The 19559-nt window shown below is 49.6% G+C and overlaps 1 protein-coding gene across 1 annotated transcript in view; it reads right to left on the reverse strand.

Moving 5' to 3' along the window:
* Nucleotides 1-17835: 17835 nt before the first annotated feature.
* LOC119402300 (phosphofurin acidic cluster sorting protein 2) overlaps nucleotides 17836-19559 on the reverse strand; it is a 96846-nt gene continuing 95122 nt past the window's right edge. The window contains exon 19 of the mRNA XM_037669451.2: nucleotides 17836-18341. Coding sequence (XP_037525379.1) covers nucleotides 18223-18341 — 119 coding nt within the window. The 3' untranslated portion in view covers nucleotides 17836-18222. The remainder of the gene's footprint in view (nucleotides 18342-19559) is intronic.

The following is a 19559-nucleotide window of genomic DNA, read 5'->3' on the forward strand; positions in this document are numbered from 1 at the left end:
TTAGCTCAACAAAATTTGCTGAAACTTGGTGAAATTTGCTGAAATGTTGCTGGCCCGCTTAGAGGACAATGTACTTCATTGTCATTAACCGGTAAAGATTAAGAACTATATGGACGGCCTAACAGACGCTGTTAAAAGCTGTGACGTCAAAGCCAGTTGATGTCGGAACTTAACGACGACATCACCAACTGGATTTTCTTTTTGCGCGTTTTCTCGCTTGACAACCGTTTTCTCGCGGAAAGAGCGTTGCTTGGTATTATGAAAGGGTACTTTACTAACTCATGAAAAACCGCGTTTGTTTTTAATGTCTTTCTAATATTCCACCAGCGTTTTTACATGTATTGTAGTCAACTGTTCCACATTTGCTTGATTAATCTCCTAAACTTGGTCAAGCCTCTGGCGGTGCTCGGTCCCATTCCTCTTCTACTCTTTTCACATCAGCGTTCCATTGGCCTTTCTCGATTTTCTCAGTATGGCCTGTGTGTCGCGACCCATGTCCCAATGTCCACGGAGGCCGCAGGAGGGGCTTCTTGCTTACCATAAGTTACCTGTTCAAAACATTTCCAATGGACAAAGGAAAGGCTTGAGACTAAGACGGTCTATGTTGTTGAGGTAGCAAAAACGTGGCAGTTTTGCCACGGTGGCTGTGGAATGAAAGCGATAGCAACAACTTGAAATGTTCTCCTAGCAGCTAACATCAGAAAACGCGCCGCTGCAGCGAGCGAGGTGACCTTCCTGCTGTCTATGCCTTTCAACGCAAAATTTTCGATGACAGCACAACACGTGCAAAGGTGTGTGAGCCGTCTGCTGATCTCCCCAAAAAATACGGCACGCGCGGCCATGGCTGGTCTTTCAAAGTATGTATTTCCTGCAGGAGTCACGCGTACCTCCCTCCGGCTCCTATCTGCATGCGCCGTTTGCGCGACGTTATACGGCCGGAGCCTTTCCTTTTCCTCTGCTTGAGCAGCGATCGTCGGCATCGCACATAGAACGTAGCACTCACGGGACGATGTTATCGATTTGGACTTTATACGGAACATCACGGGGACGGCAAGAATGCGCATGGAGAACTTGCGTAAAATAATTGCTTTAGTGTAATTGCTATCGCAATAACGCTGGAGTATATGAGGGCGCGTGCGAAAAAGCCCCCATAATTTTAGAACACGCCTTACGGACAAATCACCCAAACGAACTATTCGTAGCCATTAAAATTTCTTCAATATTTGTTATCTTGGTAACCTATCGGTGTTTCTGCACATCGTGTTTCAGGTCAGCAGAAGCGGACGATTCGCCATGTATGACTATGGACTCCTGAAGAATATGGAGGAGTACGGGCAGGTACGTGAGCAAGTACTTCACTTCATATCATCCTTTTCTTTCGCTTCTCGCTGACTTTTCAATGTTTATATATGAACACACGTTCATTAAGCTATGAAACTGACGGTTACGCTCACAACTCTCGTTAACTTTGGAGCTCTTTTCTTTTTCAATGTTTTTGTATTGTCTAGTATTTCGCCGCCAGTATAATGGGATAATGATGTATATAAATATAGTTGTCTCTAATAATACAATACTTCGTGGGGATTAACGTCCCAAAATCACATGATTATAAGGGACCCCGTAGCAGAGGGCTCCGGAAATCTTGCCCATCTGGGGTTACTGCACCTAAATTTAAGTACATGGGCCTCTAACATTTCGCCTCCATCTAAATGCGGCCACCACGGCCGGGATTCGATCCCGCGACCTTTGGGTCAGCAGTCTACGCCTTACATTGTTGCATTTGATTGTTTCACGCATGACCATAGTTGCTGCCTGTAGCAACAAAAGTGTTGCGCTGCTAACGGGTGAAGTTCCAATTCCCGACATGCAGGAAAGGAAAATTGTGAGCGTCGCGCAATGCGGCAGAAGAAAGAAAGAAAGAAAGAAAGAAGGTCATTCCACGCCAAACGTCCCAGACATTGCGCTCGACCCTCTCCAATTGTATTGTAAAAAATTGTGGACGTTCATATCAGTGCACTAATTGCCCTCGGAAAGTATTTTTTGGAAAAAAAATTTTTCTTGTCTGTTACAGTGATTTGAATTTTGCCGTAGTGGGTGAAACATACGTTGCGAAAAAATACTCTAAAAAATACAATACTTTACGGAACGCTTTAACTATATGCTGTTTACTTGAAAAGGAATGGCACTATCTTATTATCGCCCATTGACGACCACTACTTTGTCTCACGAAGTGCTTTGTGGTGAAGCAATGCTGCAATTCTTCGCCCATTTTGATTATTTTTTAAAAATTCTACGAATATTACAGACAAAGTAGGACTATATCACATGGCTGGATAGTTGGCAGTAAGCGTGTCAAAAAAGTATTGAAGTCGATGACCAAGTAGTTTCGAAGTGGAAGGGGCGCAAACATTGAAAAATGTGTGAAATGCTCCACGTTCAGGCACATGTAGAATGGTGATGCAGTCCACGTAAAAATGCACGCTTGGTCTCGTTGGGAAGAGTAAACAAAGGAGATTTATTTGTGAAAGTTTCATCGGAGTGTTTTTTGTTTTTGGCGAGAAACAAAATTTTATGTTGAGCACTCGCGGCGTGCCTGGGCGCGGGCCCGTAAGTCCGCTTCACTGCGCTGCCACTGTTCCTTGGGGCAACGGAAGTATGCAGCACCCACGCGGGTGGCACGATCGTGTGCTACTGTGAGTTTTCACGTTTCGACACGGATTCTTCGGCCTTCCGCAGTGCCGCCGACGAAGTGTCAGGGAAAACGAGTGATGGTTCGTGTAAAATATATTATTTATAATAAAAGTGGCTAACAGGCACCGGGAATACACTTATATTTCTTTTTTATGGGCAGCTCGCTTGAACGTGATTCGCGCAATTCGTGCTTCGGAGCCGAATGGTGCTACGTATTCTTACGCTCGGATCTTCGGCAGAGGTGAACTTTGCTCCGGTGATCGCGTCGCCGAGCGAGCACGCGGCACTCGAAGGTTCGTCTTTCGGCCGCATCCCTTGGCAGCGCGTAAGATAAACATTGCGAATGGTGAGTACACTGCTATCGTGTCATATTTTAGACGGAGAGCCTGTACAATGGAAACCGAAAGCGATAAATATACAAAAGGCTTCGTCCTTTTAAATGTCTATCGCCTTCGCTTAGTAATCGCAAGGCGATTACTAAGATGAAAGCATCGCATGCAGCGAGGCAGAAAGTTGAGCTCTCAGCAAGGTTTGAGTCTACAATCTCCCTCAAAGGTACGCGCACGTTTCGCCTTTTCGTGCCGTCATCACTGACCACTCTTAATGCCGGGCTCACCACCTACCCAGCAACACAGGCATTTCAAGTGGCGAAGACCATACGTCGGCAACGGCAGTAAGAACTGCAACCTCCGCGGAGATCGAAAACACAACCCAAGCTCTGCGCCTGTCGTACGTCTGCATGCAGTGACGTGGCAATGAAATCGTGCTCTGCTCAGACTACTAACCGGCAGCCTTTAGTGCCCTTCCAAAACATTCTGCCAGCCATATATACTGTTTGCAAGTTTTGAGCAACGTGAAAACTCACAGCAGCACACGATCGTGCCACCCGCGTGGGTGCTGCGTACTTCCGTTGCCCCAAGGAACAGTGGCGGCGCAGTGAAGCGGACTTACGGGCCCGCGCCCAGGCACGCCGCGAATGCTCAACATAAAATTTTGTTTCTCGCCAAAAACAAAAAACACTCCGATGAAACTTTCACAAATAAATCTCCTTTGTTTACTCTTCCCAACGAGACCAAGTGTGCATTTTTACTTGGACTGCATCACCACTCTACATGTGCCTGAACGTGGAGCATTTCACACATTTTTCAATGTTTGCGCCCCTTCCACTTCGAAACTACTTGGTCATCGACTTCAATACTTTTTTGACACGCTTACTGCCAACTATCCAGCCATGTGATATAGTCCTACTTTGTCTGTAATATTCGTAGAATTTTTAAAAAATAATCAAAATGGGCGAAGAATTGCAGCATTGCTTCACCACAAAGCACATCGTGAGACAAAGTAGTGGTCGTCAATGGGCGATAATAAGATAGTGCCATTCCTTTTCAAGTAAACAGCAGATAGTTAAAGCGTTTCGTAAAGTATTGTATTTTTTAGAGTATTTTTTCGCAACCTATGTTTCACCCACTACGGCAAAATTCAAATCACTGTAACAGACAAGAAAAATTTTTTTTCCAAAAAATACTTTCCGAGGGCAATTAGTGCACTGATATGAACGTCCACAATTTTTTACAATACAATTGGAGAGGGTCGAGCGCAATGTCTGGGACGTTTGGCGTGGAATGACCCAAGAAAGAAAGAAAGAGAAATAGTAGATGAGGCACTAAACGGCAAGCTTCGCTTGCCCCCATTTTCCCGATAGGGAGAGTTCCCAACTTTTTATATCGGTTTGTCTCCAGTCTGTAACTTTGTATGTTGCATTATACCAATGACAATGCTTCATCTTGTGCCTTACCACAGTTTGTGCCTCCTGACTATCCCGTGGAACGAATCCGAGTTCCCGTGGCGCTGTTCTCGTCAGTGGGCGACACGGTAGCCGACTCAGATGACGTCGCCGCCCTGGCTCAAGCTCTCTATCCAACGCTATTCTTCCACAACGTGGTGCCACCAACCAACTTCCGCCACATGGACTTTGTGCTGGGACACCAGGCGTCGGATTTCCTTCACGAAAATATGCTCGGCGCCATCGATAAGAAAATTCCGCGAAACTAGTGATGCAAACAAACCTCCGCGCAGCTTGCATTTTCCTGAAGACTGTGACGCTTCGAGCCTGTTTAACGACGCGAGCTTCAAAGATGCTTCGTGGTGCAAATAAAAGTGCGGCAGTTTTTGCACACACATGTATGATCAACACTTCTTGCGCAAAATTTTCTCAGACAACGGACGAAACAGACACGGACGGGCGCAAACTTCCAACTGATTTTATTATCAACAAGTGACATGTATATATACACAAATATGACTATGACAAAACAAAAACACCAATGGCACAGGTGTGCAGTGTGTCAGCGCGCATCAGCTACTCCGTCCCCCAAATGTAGTGTTCCTTCCAAGAAGGCCATTTCCTTCTCTGTCAACGAAACTTTGGGGGGAGGGAGTAGCTGATGCGCGCTGACACACTGGACACCTGTGCCATTGGTGTTTTTGTTTTGTCATAGTCATATTTGTGTATATATACATGTCACTTGTTGATAATAAAATCAGAAGTTTGCGCCCGTCCGTGTCTGTTTCGTCCGTTGTGTGAGAAAATTTTGCGCAAGAAGTGTTGATCATGGAGTACCAACTAGCTCGAACCCACACCTTGTTAAGGCACATGTATGAGTTGCGCAATTTGGTTTTACTGAAACGTGGAAGCACCTGGTAGCGGATTAAATGCATGCTTGAAATCAACGTGATAACATGGCTGTGGAAGGGCAGCTATTTTGGGGACCGGTTGAATTCATCTCTTGCGCAAAAAGAACTGAAAGGGACAAGTCCTAAGAAGCCATCTGTAGCAGCGGCGCCAGTCACTCGGGGGGGGGGGGGGTGACGAGGGTAGAGAGGGGGGGGGGTAGCTCTTTGTCCCGAGCCGCATATTTGGCAGCTCTAATTTCGACTTCAGTTTGGTCTAGACATGTAGTATACTGCTGGAATGAACCTTGCAGCAACCTCCACAACAACGACGACTTTTATCAGTAAAACCCCCTCCCCTTTCCCCCGCCAACTCCACTGCACGCTGGCCCTGCTGTGTGCCATTTGTCCAGGGGCACAGGTCGGCAAAAAATGCGGACCTCACTTATGTCATCTTCGACAAATCGCACCGGTGCGCACCGGGGCACACAGGCGCTACGACGATTGGACGAAACGGCGCACCAGGGCGCCCCGGTGCGCACCAGTGCTATTTGTCGAAGATATGCTTAGACTCACTCAAAAAAATTACACCATCTCCCGCTAAAGGGGACCATGAGGCGATGCGAAGCCGGAGCACTTACACGATCGCGTTCCGTTGGCGTTTGTGCGGCATCCTACCGACCTCGCGTCGTGGAACGCGAAGAGGAACGCTACGCGCGTCGTGTCTTCCCTCTAGCCTGGCCGTTAATGCTCACAGGACGAGCGGGGAACGCCGTCGACAGACGCGCGAGGGGGGCAGCGTAGGAGAGGAGAGAGAGGGGGAGGGGACGCGCATGCGCTGGCGCTCATCGCGGCGTTGCGCAGGAGAGAATTTCGGCTTGTCGAGCCAGCATCACACTTCATCGGACCATCACACTTCATCGGAAGCATCAACGGAGTAGTGATGCAGAACTATCGATACTGTCACGTGGTCGTGACGTCGATGAAGACAGCAGTCGGCGTTTGCAGGATGAAACTGTTTATTTGGCCGAACTTGTGGCCGGAAAATGAGAACTAGAACTACAGCAATACACGCTGTACAAATATAGCGGCGAACAGGGCGTCGTCCGTCGATCAACTGACAAGCGGTCAATCGCGTCGGCTTTTATACAGGCGGTATCGAACTTTCCAGCAATATCGCTGGTGGCGGCGTTATCTCTAGACAAAGCTGGAACGTTCGCGTGCGGGGCGCAATCTTAACAGAACGATCTACTATAGACGTGAAGCTTCTCGAACAATGCTTCGCGGACAGCGTCGAGCGTTGATAACCGTCCCTGCCGGTCAAACCCGAATACATCAAAACAAGACAAGAAGTGGGCGTGGCATTGCCCCCCTCTGAAAAAGCATCGTCCCGATGCTTGTGAAAGAACATAGAAGAGAGAAAAAAAACAAGTGCATACAAAAATAAATTACAATAACAAAGGAAGAAAAATAGAGTCCCCAGGTTCGCTAACGCGCAAAAAACGGCTTAAGGCGCACGACATGGACGACTTCAGGTCGTGCGCGGCGTCGCTGGGAGTTCGTAATGCCGTCCGGGATCACCTCGTAGTCAAGAGCGCCGAGGCGTCGAAGAACCTTGTATGGCCCGAAGTATCGCCGAAGGAGTTTTTCGCTAAGCCCACGTCGGCGTATCGGCGTCCAGACCCAAACACGGTCGCCGGGCTGGTATTCCGCGAAGCGTCGTCGAAGATTGTAGCGACGGCTGTCGGTGTGCTGCTGGGTCTTGATGCGCAGGCGGGCGAGCTGTCGAGCTTCTTCGGCACGTTGTAAGTAAGCGGCGGCATCGAGGTTTTCTTCGTCGGTGACGTTGGGTAGCATGGCGTCGAGCGTCGTCGCCGGGCTCCTTCCGTAGACCAACTTGTACGGAGTCATCTGCGTCGTTTCTTGGACGGCCGTGTTGTATGCGAAGGTCACATACGGAAGGATGGCATCCCACGTCTTGTGTTCGACGTCGACATACATGGCCAACATGTCGGCGATGGTCTTGTTTAGCCGCTCGGTCAGGCCATTTGTCTGTGGGTGGTACGCTGTGGTCCGGCGGTGGCTTGTTTGGCTGTATCTCAGTATTGCCTGAGTTAGGTCAGCAGTAAACGCCGTACCTCTGTCGGTGATGAGAACTTCTGGGGCGCCATGACGCAGGACGATGTTCTCAACGAAGAACTTCGCTACCTCGGCGGCACTGCCTCTAGGGAGAGCCCTCGTCTCGGCGTAGCGGGTGAGGTAGTCTGTAGCTACGACGATCCATTTGTTTCCGGTATTGGACGTCGGGAACGGACCCAGTAAGTCCATCCCGATTTGCTGGAACGGCCGTCGAGGTGGCTCGATAGGCTGCAGAAGTCCGGCTGGCCTAGTGGGCGGTGTCTTGCGTCGCTGACAGTCCCGGCAGGTCTTCACGTAACGAGTGACGTCGGCGGAAAGGCGCGGCCAGTAGTACTTCTCCTGTATTCTTGCTAGCGTGCGAGAAACACCCAGGTGTCCAGCCGTCGGGTCGTCGTGCAGAGCCTGGAGGACCTCTGGCCGCAATGTCGAGGGTACCACGAGAAGGCTATCGGCTCGAAGCGGTGAGAAGTTCTTCTTTAGGAGAACACCGTTGCGCAAGAAAAATGACGCCAGTCCCCGCGTGAATACCTTCGGAACAACGGTGGTTCTGCCCTCGAGGTATTCCACAAGGCCCCTGAGTTCTGAATCCGTTCGCTGTCGTTCGGCGAAGTCGTCGGCACTTATGATTCCCAAGAAGGAGTCGTCCTCCTTGTCGTCCTGCGGCGGTGGGTCGACGGGGGCGCGAGACAGGCAGTCAGCGTCGGAGTGTTTCCTTCCGGACTTGTAAACGACGGTAATGTCGAATTCTTGAAGTCGTAGGCTCCACCGTGCGAGGCGACCTGAAGGGTCCTTCAAGTTAGCTAGCCAACACAATGCGTGGTGGTCGCTCACAACTTTGAAGGGCCTGCCGTAGAGGTAGGGGCGAAACTTGGATGCAGCCCAGATGATCGCTAGGCACTCCTTTTCTGTTGTGGAATAGTTCGTTTCTGCCTTTGATAGCGACCGGCTAGCATAACTGATGACCCTTTCCTGCCCGTCAGTCTTCTGCACAAGGACGGCGCCGAGTCCTACGCTGCTTGCGTCGGTGTGGATTTCCGTATCGGCGTATTCGTCGAAATGTGCTAGTATAGGAGGCATCTGAAGGCGTCGTTTCAGTTCTTCAAATGCTTCGATTTGCGCCGTTTCCCACTTGAATGGCACGTCGGTCTTCGTGAGGTGAGTTAGCGGTTCGGCGATTCGTGAAAATTCCTTGACAAAGCGCCTGTAGTAGGCGCACAAGCCGAGAAAACGGCGCACGGCTTTCGTGTCGGTGGGGGGCGGGAAGGCAGCGATGGCAGCTGTTTTCCGCGGGTCTGGGCGAACACCACCCTTGCTGATCACGTGACCCAAAAACAGCAGCTCCTCGTATGCAAAGCGGCACTTTTCAGGCTTCAAGGTGAGGCCAGAAGTCTTGATTGCTTGTAGTACAGTGTCAAGGCGCCGGAGGTGTTCGTCGAAGCTTGAGGCAAACACAATGACGTCGTCCAAGTACACAAGGCAGGTCTGCCACTTAAGTCCAGCCAGCACGGTGTCCATAACGCGCTGGAACGTCGCAGGTGCCGAGCAAAGACCAAAGGGCATAACCTTGAACTCGAAGAGGCCGTCTGGTGTTATAAAGGCAGTCTTCTCTCGGTCTCTCTCGTCGACTTCGATTTGCCAATAGCCGGTCCTTGAGGTCCATCGACGAAAAGTACCTCGCGTTGTAGAGTCGATCCAGGGTGTCGTCTATCCGTGGGAGAGGGTAGACGTCCTTCTTCGTGATTTTGTTCAGGCGGCGATAATCGACGCAGAAGCGTAGGGTTCCGTCTTTCTTCTTCACTAACACCACGGGTGACGCCCATGGACTCTTCGACGGCTGGATGATGTCGTCGCGTAGCATTTCGTCGACTTGTTTCTTTATGGATTCGCGTTCTCGCGTTGAAACTCTGTACGGGCTCTGCCGGAGTGGCCTGGCATTTTCCTCTGTTATGATGCGATGTTTTGCGACTGGGGTCTGGCGGATTCTTGACGATGACGAAAAGCAGTCCCTGTATTTCAAGAGCAGTGTTTTGAGCTGTTCTTGTTTATGCTTCGGAAGGCTAGGATTAACGTCGAAAACTGGTTGAGAAGCTTGGTTCGTCGGTGTTGGCTCGGAAGAATCGGCGATGGCGAAAGCCATCGACGTAGCCGTGATTTCTTCGATGTAGGCGACTGTCGTGCCTTTGTTTACGTGCTTATACTCGTTGCTAAAATTTGTGAGCATCACTGTTGCTTTGCCTCCCCGCAACTCTGCTATTCCTCTTGCGACGCAAATCTCGCGGTTAATCAACTGGTGCTGGTCGCCTTCAATGACGCCTTCCAGGTCTGCTACTTTCTGAGAGCCGACGGAAATGATGACGCTGGAGCGAGGGGGAATGGTGACTTGGTCTTCCAGCACATTCAAGGCATGCTTCCCTGGCGGCGTGTACCGCGGTAATGCTTTTTCTGTAGATAGTGTTATCGACTTCAATCTGAGGTCGATGACTGCACCATGAAGGCCTAAGAAGTCCATACCAAGGATGACATCTCGGGAGCAATGCTGAAGGACTACAAAGCTTGCGGGATAAATCCGGTTGTTGATGGAGACCCTCGCTGTGCAGATTCCTGCCGGCGTTACTAGGTGACCTCCCGCTGTGCGGATTTCGGGGCCTTCCCAGGCGGTCTTGACTTTCTTCAGCTTCGTCGCGAACGGTCCACTGATGACGGAATAGTCGGCTCCAGTATCGACGAGAGCGGTGACGTTGTGGCCGTCGATGAGAACGTCGAGGTCACTCGTTCGTCGCCTACCGTTTCGATTTGGTCGCGGCGTCGGATCACGGCTACGTCGGTTTGTCCCGCTGCTTCGTCGTTGTGTCGTCAGGTCTTCTTCGGGCCGTGAAGTTTCGACGTCAGGGCTTCGTTCGGCTTGCGGCGTGTTCTTTAGATGTCGTTGCGGCGTTGTCGTCGGCGGCGGAGGATCTTCGGTATTTCGTCGTACAGCAACCGCACCTCCATCGGTTGCTGCCCTTAGTTTTCCGGATACGGGCTAGGTGACCGGCCCCGAGTTGGACCAGTGTATGGTCGGCGTTGGGGAGAGACGTAGCGGCCTGGCGACGGCGAACGGGAAGGTTGTCGGGGCGTCCATTGCGTTCCCGCGAGGTAGTCGGCGATGTCACGTGGTCTTTCCCCTCGCTGTGGACGCGGCGCGTCGATGGCGAATCCACGCAGTCCCATCTGTCGGTACTGGCAGCGGCGGTAAGTGTGGCCAGCTTCTCCGCAATGGTAACAGAGTGGGCGGTGGTCGGGGGCGCGCCAAACGTCGGTCTTCCTCGGCGTGTATCGTTGGCCGGCTGGCGGGCGGTGTGACGTCGGTGGCGGCGGCGGTGGTGCCTGGCGGCGGAACTGTTGAGGCGGCGCGGCGTCTTGACTTGGGCGAGGAGGGGGGGCGTTGCGTCGGGCTGCAGCAGCATAGGTCACTGCTTGCAGCTGCGGTTGCGCTGACTCGGGGGTGCCCAGAGACTGCTGGATTTCCTCTCGGACGATGTCAGCGATCGACGCAACTTCAGGCTGTGGTGAGGGTAAGAGCTTGCGTAGTTCTTCCCGCACGATCGCTCGGATCGTTTCGCGCAGGTCGTCGGAGCCGACAGCATGAACAACTGGGTTGTCTTGAATCGATCGGCGATTATACTGCCGGTTGCGCATTTCCAACGTCTTCTCAATCGTCGTCGCCTCTGAGACGAACTCTTGGACTGTCGACGGTGGGTTCCGCATTAGCCCAGCGAAGAGCTCTTGCTTTACCCCTCGCATGAGCAAGCGGACTTTCTTGTCCTCGGGCATGGCTGGGTCGGCGTGTCGGAACAGTCTGCTCATCTCTTCCGCGTACAGCACCACGTTCTCGTTTGGAAGCTGCACACGGGTTTCCAGCAGAGCTTCGGCCCTCTCCTTGCGGACGACACTCGTGAATGTGGCAAGGAATCTTGTGCGAAAAATGTCCCACGTCGTGAGGCTTCGCTCTTGGTTCTCGAACCAAGTTCGGGCAGAGTCCTCCAAGGCGAAGTAGACGTGTCTTAACTTGTCTTCATCGGTCCATTCGTTAAAAATGGCGACGCGGTCGTACTTCTCCAGCCAACTTTCCGGGTCTTCAGCAGATGATCCGTGAAAGGTCGGTGGTTCCTTTGGGCGCTGTAGCAGCACGGGTGCAAGCGGCATCGTTGCTGTCATTGTCGCTGTTGTGTTGGTCATGGTCGGGGTCTTCCTGGTCTTGTCGGGTAAAGGCTGGTATTCTGGAGGTAGTCCTTGTGTCCTGCGGCTTGCTCGCTGTTCGGGGTAGGCGTCGATGTCTTCGTTGCGGCCCGGACTGGGTTCACGGCCTGACGGGGGCGACCGGAACATGAGCGAAGCAGCACCTCCACCAGATGTCACGTGGTCGTGACGTCGATGAAGACAGCAGTCGGCGTTTGCAGGATGAAACTGTTTATTTGGCCGAACTTGTGGCCGGAAAATGAGAACTAGAACTACAGCAATACACGCTGTACAAATATAGCGGCGAACAGGGCGTCGTCCGTCGATCAACTGACAAGCGGTCAATCGCGTCGGCTTTTATACAGGCGGTATCGAACTTTCCAGCAATATCGCTGGTGGCGGCGTTATCTCTAGACAAAGCTGGAACGTTCGCGTGCGGGGCGCAATCTTAACAGAACGATCTACTATAGACGTGAAGCTTCTCGAACAATGCTTCGCGGACAGCGTCGAGCGTTGATAACCGTCCCTGCCGGTCAAACCCGAATACATCAAAACAAGACAAGAAGTGGGCGTCGCAATACTATCGATAGCGGAGTCACTATCGAACTATCGATCGATGGTAAAAAATACTATCGATAGCGCTATCGATAGTAAAAATTCGATGGTACTATCGATAGTATAAAATCAACAGCACGAACTCATTGCAGAATAAACTTGGTTCCCCGCGCGTGGTACATGCATAGTGCAGCCGGAGGAGCAGGCTGAAGGGCAAGAAAGTTGACATGCTTGTGTTCTTCACCAGAGTGCTTTGCTGACACATGATCATAAAGTCAAACTTCTGTTGTAGCGGATAGGAAGGTGTTGCATGTGGTGGAACTGCGCCGCTTCAAATTTATGTTGCATTTCATGATTTCAAAATAAAAAAAAATATCGTGAACTAGGTTGGTTAACTGTAAGGCGTAACTGGTTGCTTTTGTATGTGGCTTTATTGATGGACCTATCCCGCCATTTTCACTGCGGAAATAATTTATTTCTTTCGTCAAAAACTGCTCATAAATTAAACGAAGCTGATAGTAGGCTATCACAAACATTTTGGCAAATTGGCCGGCCAGCAACAGCGTCATTATTCACACCACTGTCGATAGTAGTGTCACGTGGTTGTGACGGTGCAAAATGCTGCAGCAAGACTGGGAAATACGGAGCTCTTAATTTGCCCGAAATTGTGCCCAAAAATCCAAGCTCAGAATTCAAGCGAAACATGCTGCGCATTGATAGCGGCGAGAACTGTCGTCGGCCGTCGAGTAATCTGATCATCGGTGGAACGCTTCGTATTTTATACATCAGTCATCGAACCTTCCAGCGTTATCGCTGGTGCTCGCGTAAGCTCTCGAATAAACTTTACTATTCGCGTCCGGCGCGTAATCTTAATCATCTCAAACAATCGTGAAGCTTCTCAAACATTACGGCGCGGTCTTCGTCAAACGTTGCAGTCTTTATGGGTGAAACCCGAATACATCAAAACAAAGGAATAAACACGCGTGGCAGTAACATAACTAGTAATATTAACAAGGGTGCTACCTATTGCACTATCGATAGTTTGTCGATAGTCAATTTACCGATAGTTCTGCATCACTACAACGGAGTCAAGCGGAGTGAACCGAAGCAAGCGCGGAACTGAACGCGCGCAGCGCTCTACCCGCTTTATATTCACACTTGAAGGAGAGGAGACTAGAGGAGGAGAGTAGCACATGCGCCGCGAGAGCAGAAGCGAGAACGCAGGATAAGCGCAAGCAGGTGATAGGAGGGAAGTGGAGGGAGTAACGCGCAGCTGTCGGAGAGAGGGAAGGAGGAGAGTTGCGCATGCGTAGTGTGAGTGCGGACGCCGACGCCGCGGGACATAGACCCGAGCAAGAGATGCTTCGCATCTAAAACATATTTTGCGCTTAGCGCACACTCGGACACAGACTCACCAAAATATTATTCACCCAGGCTCAGATCGAGCCACGAGTCTGAGTGAGTCGACTCGCAAGTCAGTTTGCCAACCTATGTCCAGGAGTGACGTAGCAGCAACGTCCGCGGAAATATTTGTTAGTGAAGAGTAGCGCTATTTACTATGGCAAAACCCAGTTAACTTTTCTCTTTTGCTCCTTCCTCGCTGCTGCTGTGCTTTCGTGCAAGCGGAGCGATGATACGTTACCTGTAGGCGAAGCCTTGATATCACCGAAATGTGTCTAATGAATAGCCGTACATCATTGCTTTTTTTCCGCACATTTAATGATATTAATGAATTTAATGATATTAAATGTGCGGAAATGTGCCCCCTTGCCATCACCCTCCCTGCGTAGCTTTCAGCGCGCTCGCTAGTACGAAAGGAGGGAGAAAGCGCTTGAAGTGTGCAACAAATCCGTGCAACTCCACTTGCACTTGACCGATTCTACAAATTCTTGCGGCAGTCTATTCGTGAGGCGATAAGATCTTTTAATGAAGCCATTCGATAATTACTCGGACAAATGTCGCAGGGCCCCTTTAGGCACTTATCTGTCGCGTAATTCCGCACGTGTGCCCGATTGACAGGTGGCGCTCCACACCTGAGCATGCGCAGATGAGTTTTGTCTACCTTCTTTCACACCACTGTGCGCCCTTTCTGATGAAGTTCGGCGTTTGTGTCGTCTTGTTCCTGTCTGTGTCCGTGTTAGCACGTTCGCCCTCATTTGTGATGAATACCCACCAACTAGCTCAACCTTCCGTCGTTCTAAGATTTCGTCGACTTGAAGTTAATGCGCACCCTCATGGCGACGGCAAAAGCGTCTGGAGTGTCCATATAACGGCTGGGATTTCACGTGCCAAAACTCCAATATGATTATGAGGCACGCCATAGAGGAAGACTCGATTGCATCACCTGGGGTTATTCAATGCACACTTAACACAGCTTTTAAGAACTGCACGGTAGTTTTTGCACTGTCCCTTCACTTTAAAGGGGCCCCGCAACACCTTTTCGGCATGGCCAGAAAACGCTGCCGATCGGTAGTTGAGGCTCCTGAGAAGACCCGAGCCAAATATTGTAGCACGGCACGCGGCCTGGATTTTAGAACTCGCAAAGCATGAAATCTTTTAACGCGATAGCGTTAGAGAGCTCGTTTCGCAGAAATTCCGCCGTCGGCATCGGTGACGGCGTCGTTTGTGAGCGAAAAATCGTCTGTGACCGAAAAATCGAGAAAGATGCAAATAAAATGAACAATAAAAATCTTCGGTCTCATTGAGTATCAAACCCGGGCCGTTTGCGTGCAAGCAGGTGTCCTACCACAAAGCCACGATGTTACTTGCAACTGCTTCGGGAAAAAACACTACATAAATGGTATAGATTTCAAAACAGGAGAAAGTGCCTCAGATCAGGCTGACCGACGTTTCGATAGGGGACCTATCTTTGTCAAAGGCGCCTTGTCATCCCTGGCGTGTTAGTTTTATGGGGTTAGTGATGACGTCATGTCCAGCGGCGGCGCGTCTGTTGCTCGTACATGCAAAACTCGCAACAAAAACTACACCAACGTCTGGACCCTGTGGGCGTCCAAGATGTTCTACGTGCAAACATATACAGCCAGCCGCCAACGCAAGAAGCACAGCATCCGATCACCTTCACAATGCAACATCGAACTTCACGTGCACCTCAAACAACCTGATCTACTGCATTGAGTGTGCCACCTGTAAAAAACAGTACATAGGCGAAACTGGACAACCAATTCATGTAAGACTGAACGGCCACCGCGCAGACACAAAGCACAACTTACCAAAAGCAGTAGCCAGCCACTTCAATCAACAAGACCACAATTTCGATCAAGCCAAACTTTACATTCTACAAACAAACTTCCGGTCACCACGTGAGAGGAAATACATGGAATCGTATTTGATACAGAAATTTCAATCCCTACACCCATCAGGAATAAATCTAGCTCGTGGTAATTTGGAATCGTTGAAAGCCATAGCATGATTCCTATAATATTAAGAGACATGAAGTACGCTCAGCTTTCAAAAACCTTAACCTATTCGCAAAATAAAATCCCGACCAGCTCCCATAATACACTATCAATATTGTTTTTTAATATCTGTTAACCTTGCATGTATAAATGTGCACATACGTGTAGATATTATTCTCTTAAGATGTTTTCATTTTCTAGTGAATCCGAACCACGGTTTCCTTCCCCCTTTCCGCGCTCCAAAGGCCGCTTCTGGCCAGCATTGTCACAGCCCTCGCTTTCTCAGGAAGTTCTACGAGTCTTATTCCGATTGTTCCCCCCCGGCCGCCCCTCGTTCCTTTCAACTTTTTTTTTTTTTTTTCCCTCTTAGTTGACGGGCGCCCAATTTTTGGAAGCCACGGACGACACTGGATGCATATGCCAGCCAATTACTTCACCCATTAAGCAGGAGCTTGCTTTTCAGGCAACCCTTTCAATATCACTTAAAGTAGGCAGGCGGCATTTTAAACGTACGCCGCCCGAGTACTTTTTTTTTTTGTCGTTTGTAGCTGCCTTCCCCACCACCTTCTGCAGCTCCTTGGCGGACATTTAAACGTAAGCCGCCCGGTTTTTCTCCCCGCCTGTAGTTTCCTTCCTCACCACCTTCTGCAGCTCTTTGTGATGGCTGCACTCGCCCTCTCGCTTGGTTGTACCCCCCCCTTTTTTTTCTTTTTTTTTTTCTTTCTTTGCAGCTACCTTTAACTCTGACATGGCAGACCCGAACGTGTTTGCAAACTCTCTTGAAATGTGGCAAGGGCTACACTCCTCTGCTTTCGAGTTTCTCTCGTTCCAGGCAGAAATTACCAACAGCAACAGACGCGCCGCCGCTGGACATAACGTCATCACTAGCCCCATAAAACTAACACGCCAGGGATGGCAAGGCGCCTTTGACAAAGATAGGGCCCCTACCGAAACGTCGGCCAGCCTGATCTGAGGCACTTTCTCCTGTTTTGAAATCTATAACGTGTATCCATCCGTCGGCTCCCTTCTTGATCTTGGACTACATAAATGGTATGTAGTGGAAGGAGTCTCATTAACGCATTTTGTTGGGCAGGTGTTATGACGAAAATGAGACCTTTCGGCGATTTAAAGGCGCATTGGCGAGGCCATCAAACTACGTTTCTTGCGCGACAGCACACTTCGAAAAAAGCCGGGATAGTGCACCCATCACCGCTAAAAACACACACAAACTTGCAAACAGCTCCAGAAATGGACAACTATGTCCCTCTTGCGGAAAACATATCAAGCAAACAGCAAACATTAGATAATGTGCTGCCATCCGTGAGGCATTGTGAGGAACATGTCTCGACTCTAGTACAGGGAAGTGCTTTTGATCGAAAACCTGTACGATTACTATAGATACATCGCGCGCGCGCGTGTCCGTGTGCGTGTAACAACACACATTAATAAGTACGCACTTAGTGGTTGAAGTGCGCACTAGGGGCTGGATTTTGCTATCGCGTTCAACTCTTAAAGGCGAAGCTTAAGGGTCACCCAATTTTTTCTCTCTACAAATGATGCCATAAACCCATAAGTACACGGCCGTTGGGTGATTTAAGCATCGTGAACTGCATAGTTACCCTGACTGCCGCAGGATGCCGCCACGTGCCCGTGTGCGTGATCACACTGAAAGTAAGCCGCACCTTCAACGAAACAAAAAGAAAGGAGTGCTCAAGGTCTTGACACGCGCTGACGAAGGGACGCATCTTCTTCCCCCCAGTTATTCCCTTCCCTGCGTAGCTTTCAGCGCGCTCGCTAGTACGAAAGGAGAGAGAAAGGGCGTGATGCATGCGTCAGTCCATTTTTGCGGCAATCGATTCGTGAGGCAATAAGTTCTTTTAATGAAACTATTTGACGATTACTTAGAAAAGTCTAGCAGGGCCCCTGTAAGCCTAGAATATTACGATTCAAACGTTCCAACGCTCTGTGCATGTGGTTCAATTCTACACCTCTGTACTTTATATGGCTTTATTGTACCATATCGTCCGATTCTGGCCTTAAAAATTGAGCCTCTCGGTACATGTTATTCTACAGCGAATATAGATCGACAAGCGTTCCAGTCCTAGCTCACTTCAATGCCCCCCAAGAAACACAGCAAGACTTACCATAATGTACACAATCGTTTTATTCAATCGCTATTGCGCGTAGCTTCACATCGCCAGCGCCCCAGCACTGATCGAGCCTTGCGCTATGACGCAGGCTTCGATTCCGCATTGACGGCGCTGTGTACACTGTGAACTACGCCGCTCGCAGCATCGCACACTGGACGGCTGCTCACGGGGTGGGGGGGTCTCAAAGAGATGACGCATCGTACGCTTCCAGAGCACTGTACAAAACACACAACAGCAGACTGGGATAATAGGAGGATCACGTGGGGGGGGGGGGGCTGGAAAACGATTAACACTAACGGGTGCTGAGGGCAATAAATAGGCTAGTCAATAAATAGGGGCCGGGATCTATCTGGTGGGAGTGTGGGGGGAGAGGAGGAGGGTGGTCAGTGAGCCGCCTCGGGGGCGACGTAGAGGCCGATGGGAAAGTATTTGATGTGCGTCTGCCACTGGGCGCTCAGCTGGAAGAACTTGACGCCCGTCCACTCTACCCCGTCGATGGACACTGCGGCAAATGCGGGAAAAGACAGAGGGCGTAGATTAACTTGCGTGCTTTTGACACTGTTGGTGTACTTGTAACGAACCTCTATAATGAGTGGGAATATAACAAATTATTGAATATGGTAGGGTAAATCTACATGGCTGCTTGCTCACTGATATCAACGTAACGAAGAAGTAATTAGTTTCGTGAGCCACAAAACTACAAAGGTAGCATAAAAAGCAAACTAAATATTGAAAGACAATTCACAACCACATCTTCATGCTTGTGATGCGTTGCAGGTGGACACAGACCAGAAAAAATGAGGAAACAACACAGGGTCCACCTGCAGCATATCACAAGCATGAAGACGTACCAACTAGCCCCTATTGCCGCCTTATCACAACCACAAGCACACGCTTGTTTTGTTGAACAAACTTTGATCTTTTGTAATTTCACCTTCTGATGTTCCAGTCTATTTAGTTTGAAATGCCACAAGGAGACAGATAAGGATTACAGTGAACTCTCAATTGAGTGAACTTCAAGGGACCCAAGGAAATAGTTCACTCAAATGAAAGTTCACTAAACTGAATATTCACTAGAATATGGAACAGCATTGGGCACTGCAGTCATTAGAGTCAAAAGTGTGAAATGCAATTTATTTTGAAAAGGAATCTGTAATTTTAATTTGAACTGGTGCCCTTAAAGTGCAAGAAGAGACAAAGCTTTCCAGAGAGTACGTTTCTGTGCACAGCTGCCTCTGGCACATGAAGATGGCCGCACAATACCGATGATGCCGATGAGACAGACAAAAAAAGAAGGGGCGAACTGATGCGCACGTGGCTCGTTTTCGCCGATGGATGGGTGATTTAGAGACGGCTCGCATCGGCTATGCCAGTGCTGCAGTGCACAAAACTTCGTTGAATTGATTTTAAAAATGAGCCTGGGTCCGCGGATCAAGTTCGTTCAACTGAAAAATTCACTATTCTGAAATTCGTTTAACTGAAAGATTTTTGCATAGAATGCATAAGAAAATCGCTGGGGATTTTCTAAAAGTTCGTTATTCTGAAATATTCGTTAAACCGACGTTCGTACAAGTGAGAGTTTACTGTATATTGTTTATTGTGGCTTTGAAGCCTTAAATAATGCATTGCTGTGCAAGCCAGATTGGCGTTTTTTGAGCAAGCCAAATTGCTGATTTTTATCTCTACTGTAACGGCAAGTAGTGGATACCATGAACTGACT

Source organism: Rhipicephalus sanguineus, chromosome 8 (genome assembly GCF_013339695.2).
Source record: "Rhipicephalus sanguineus isolate Rsan-2018 chromosome 8, BIME_Rsan_1.4, whole genome shotgun sequence".
Taxonomy (NCBI): Eukaryota; Metazoa; Arthropoda; class Arachnida; order Ixodida; family Ixodidae; genus Rhipicephalus; species Rhipicephalus sanguineus.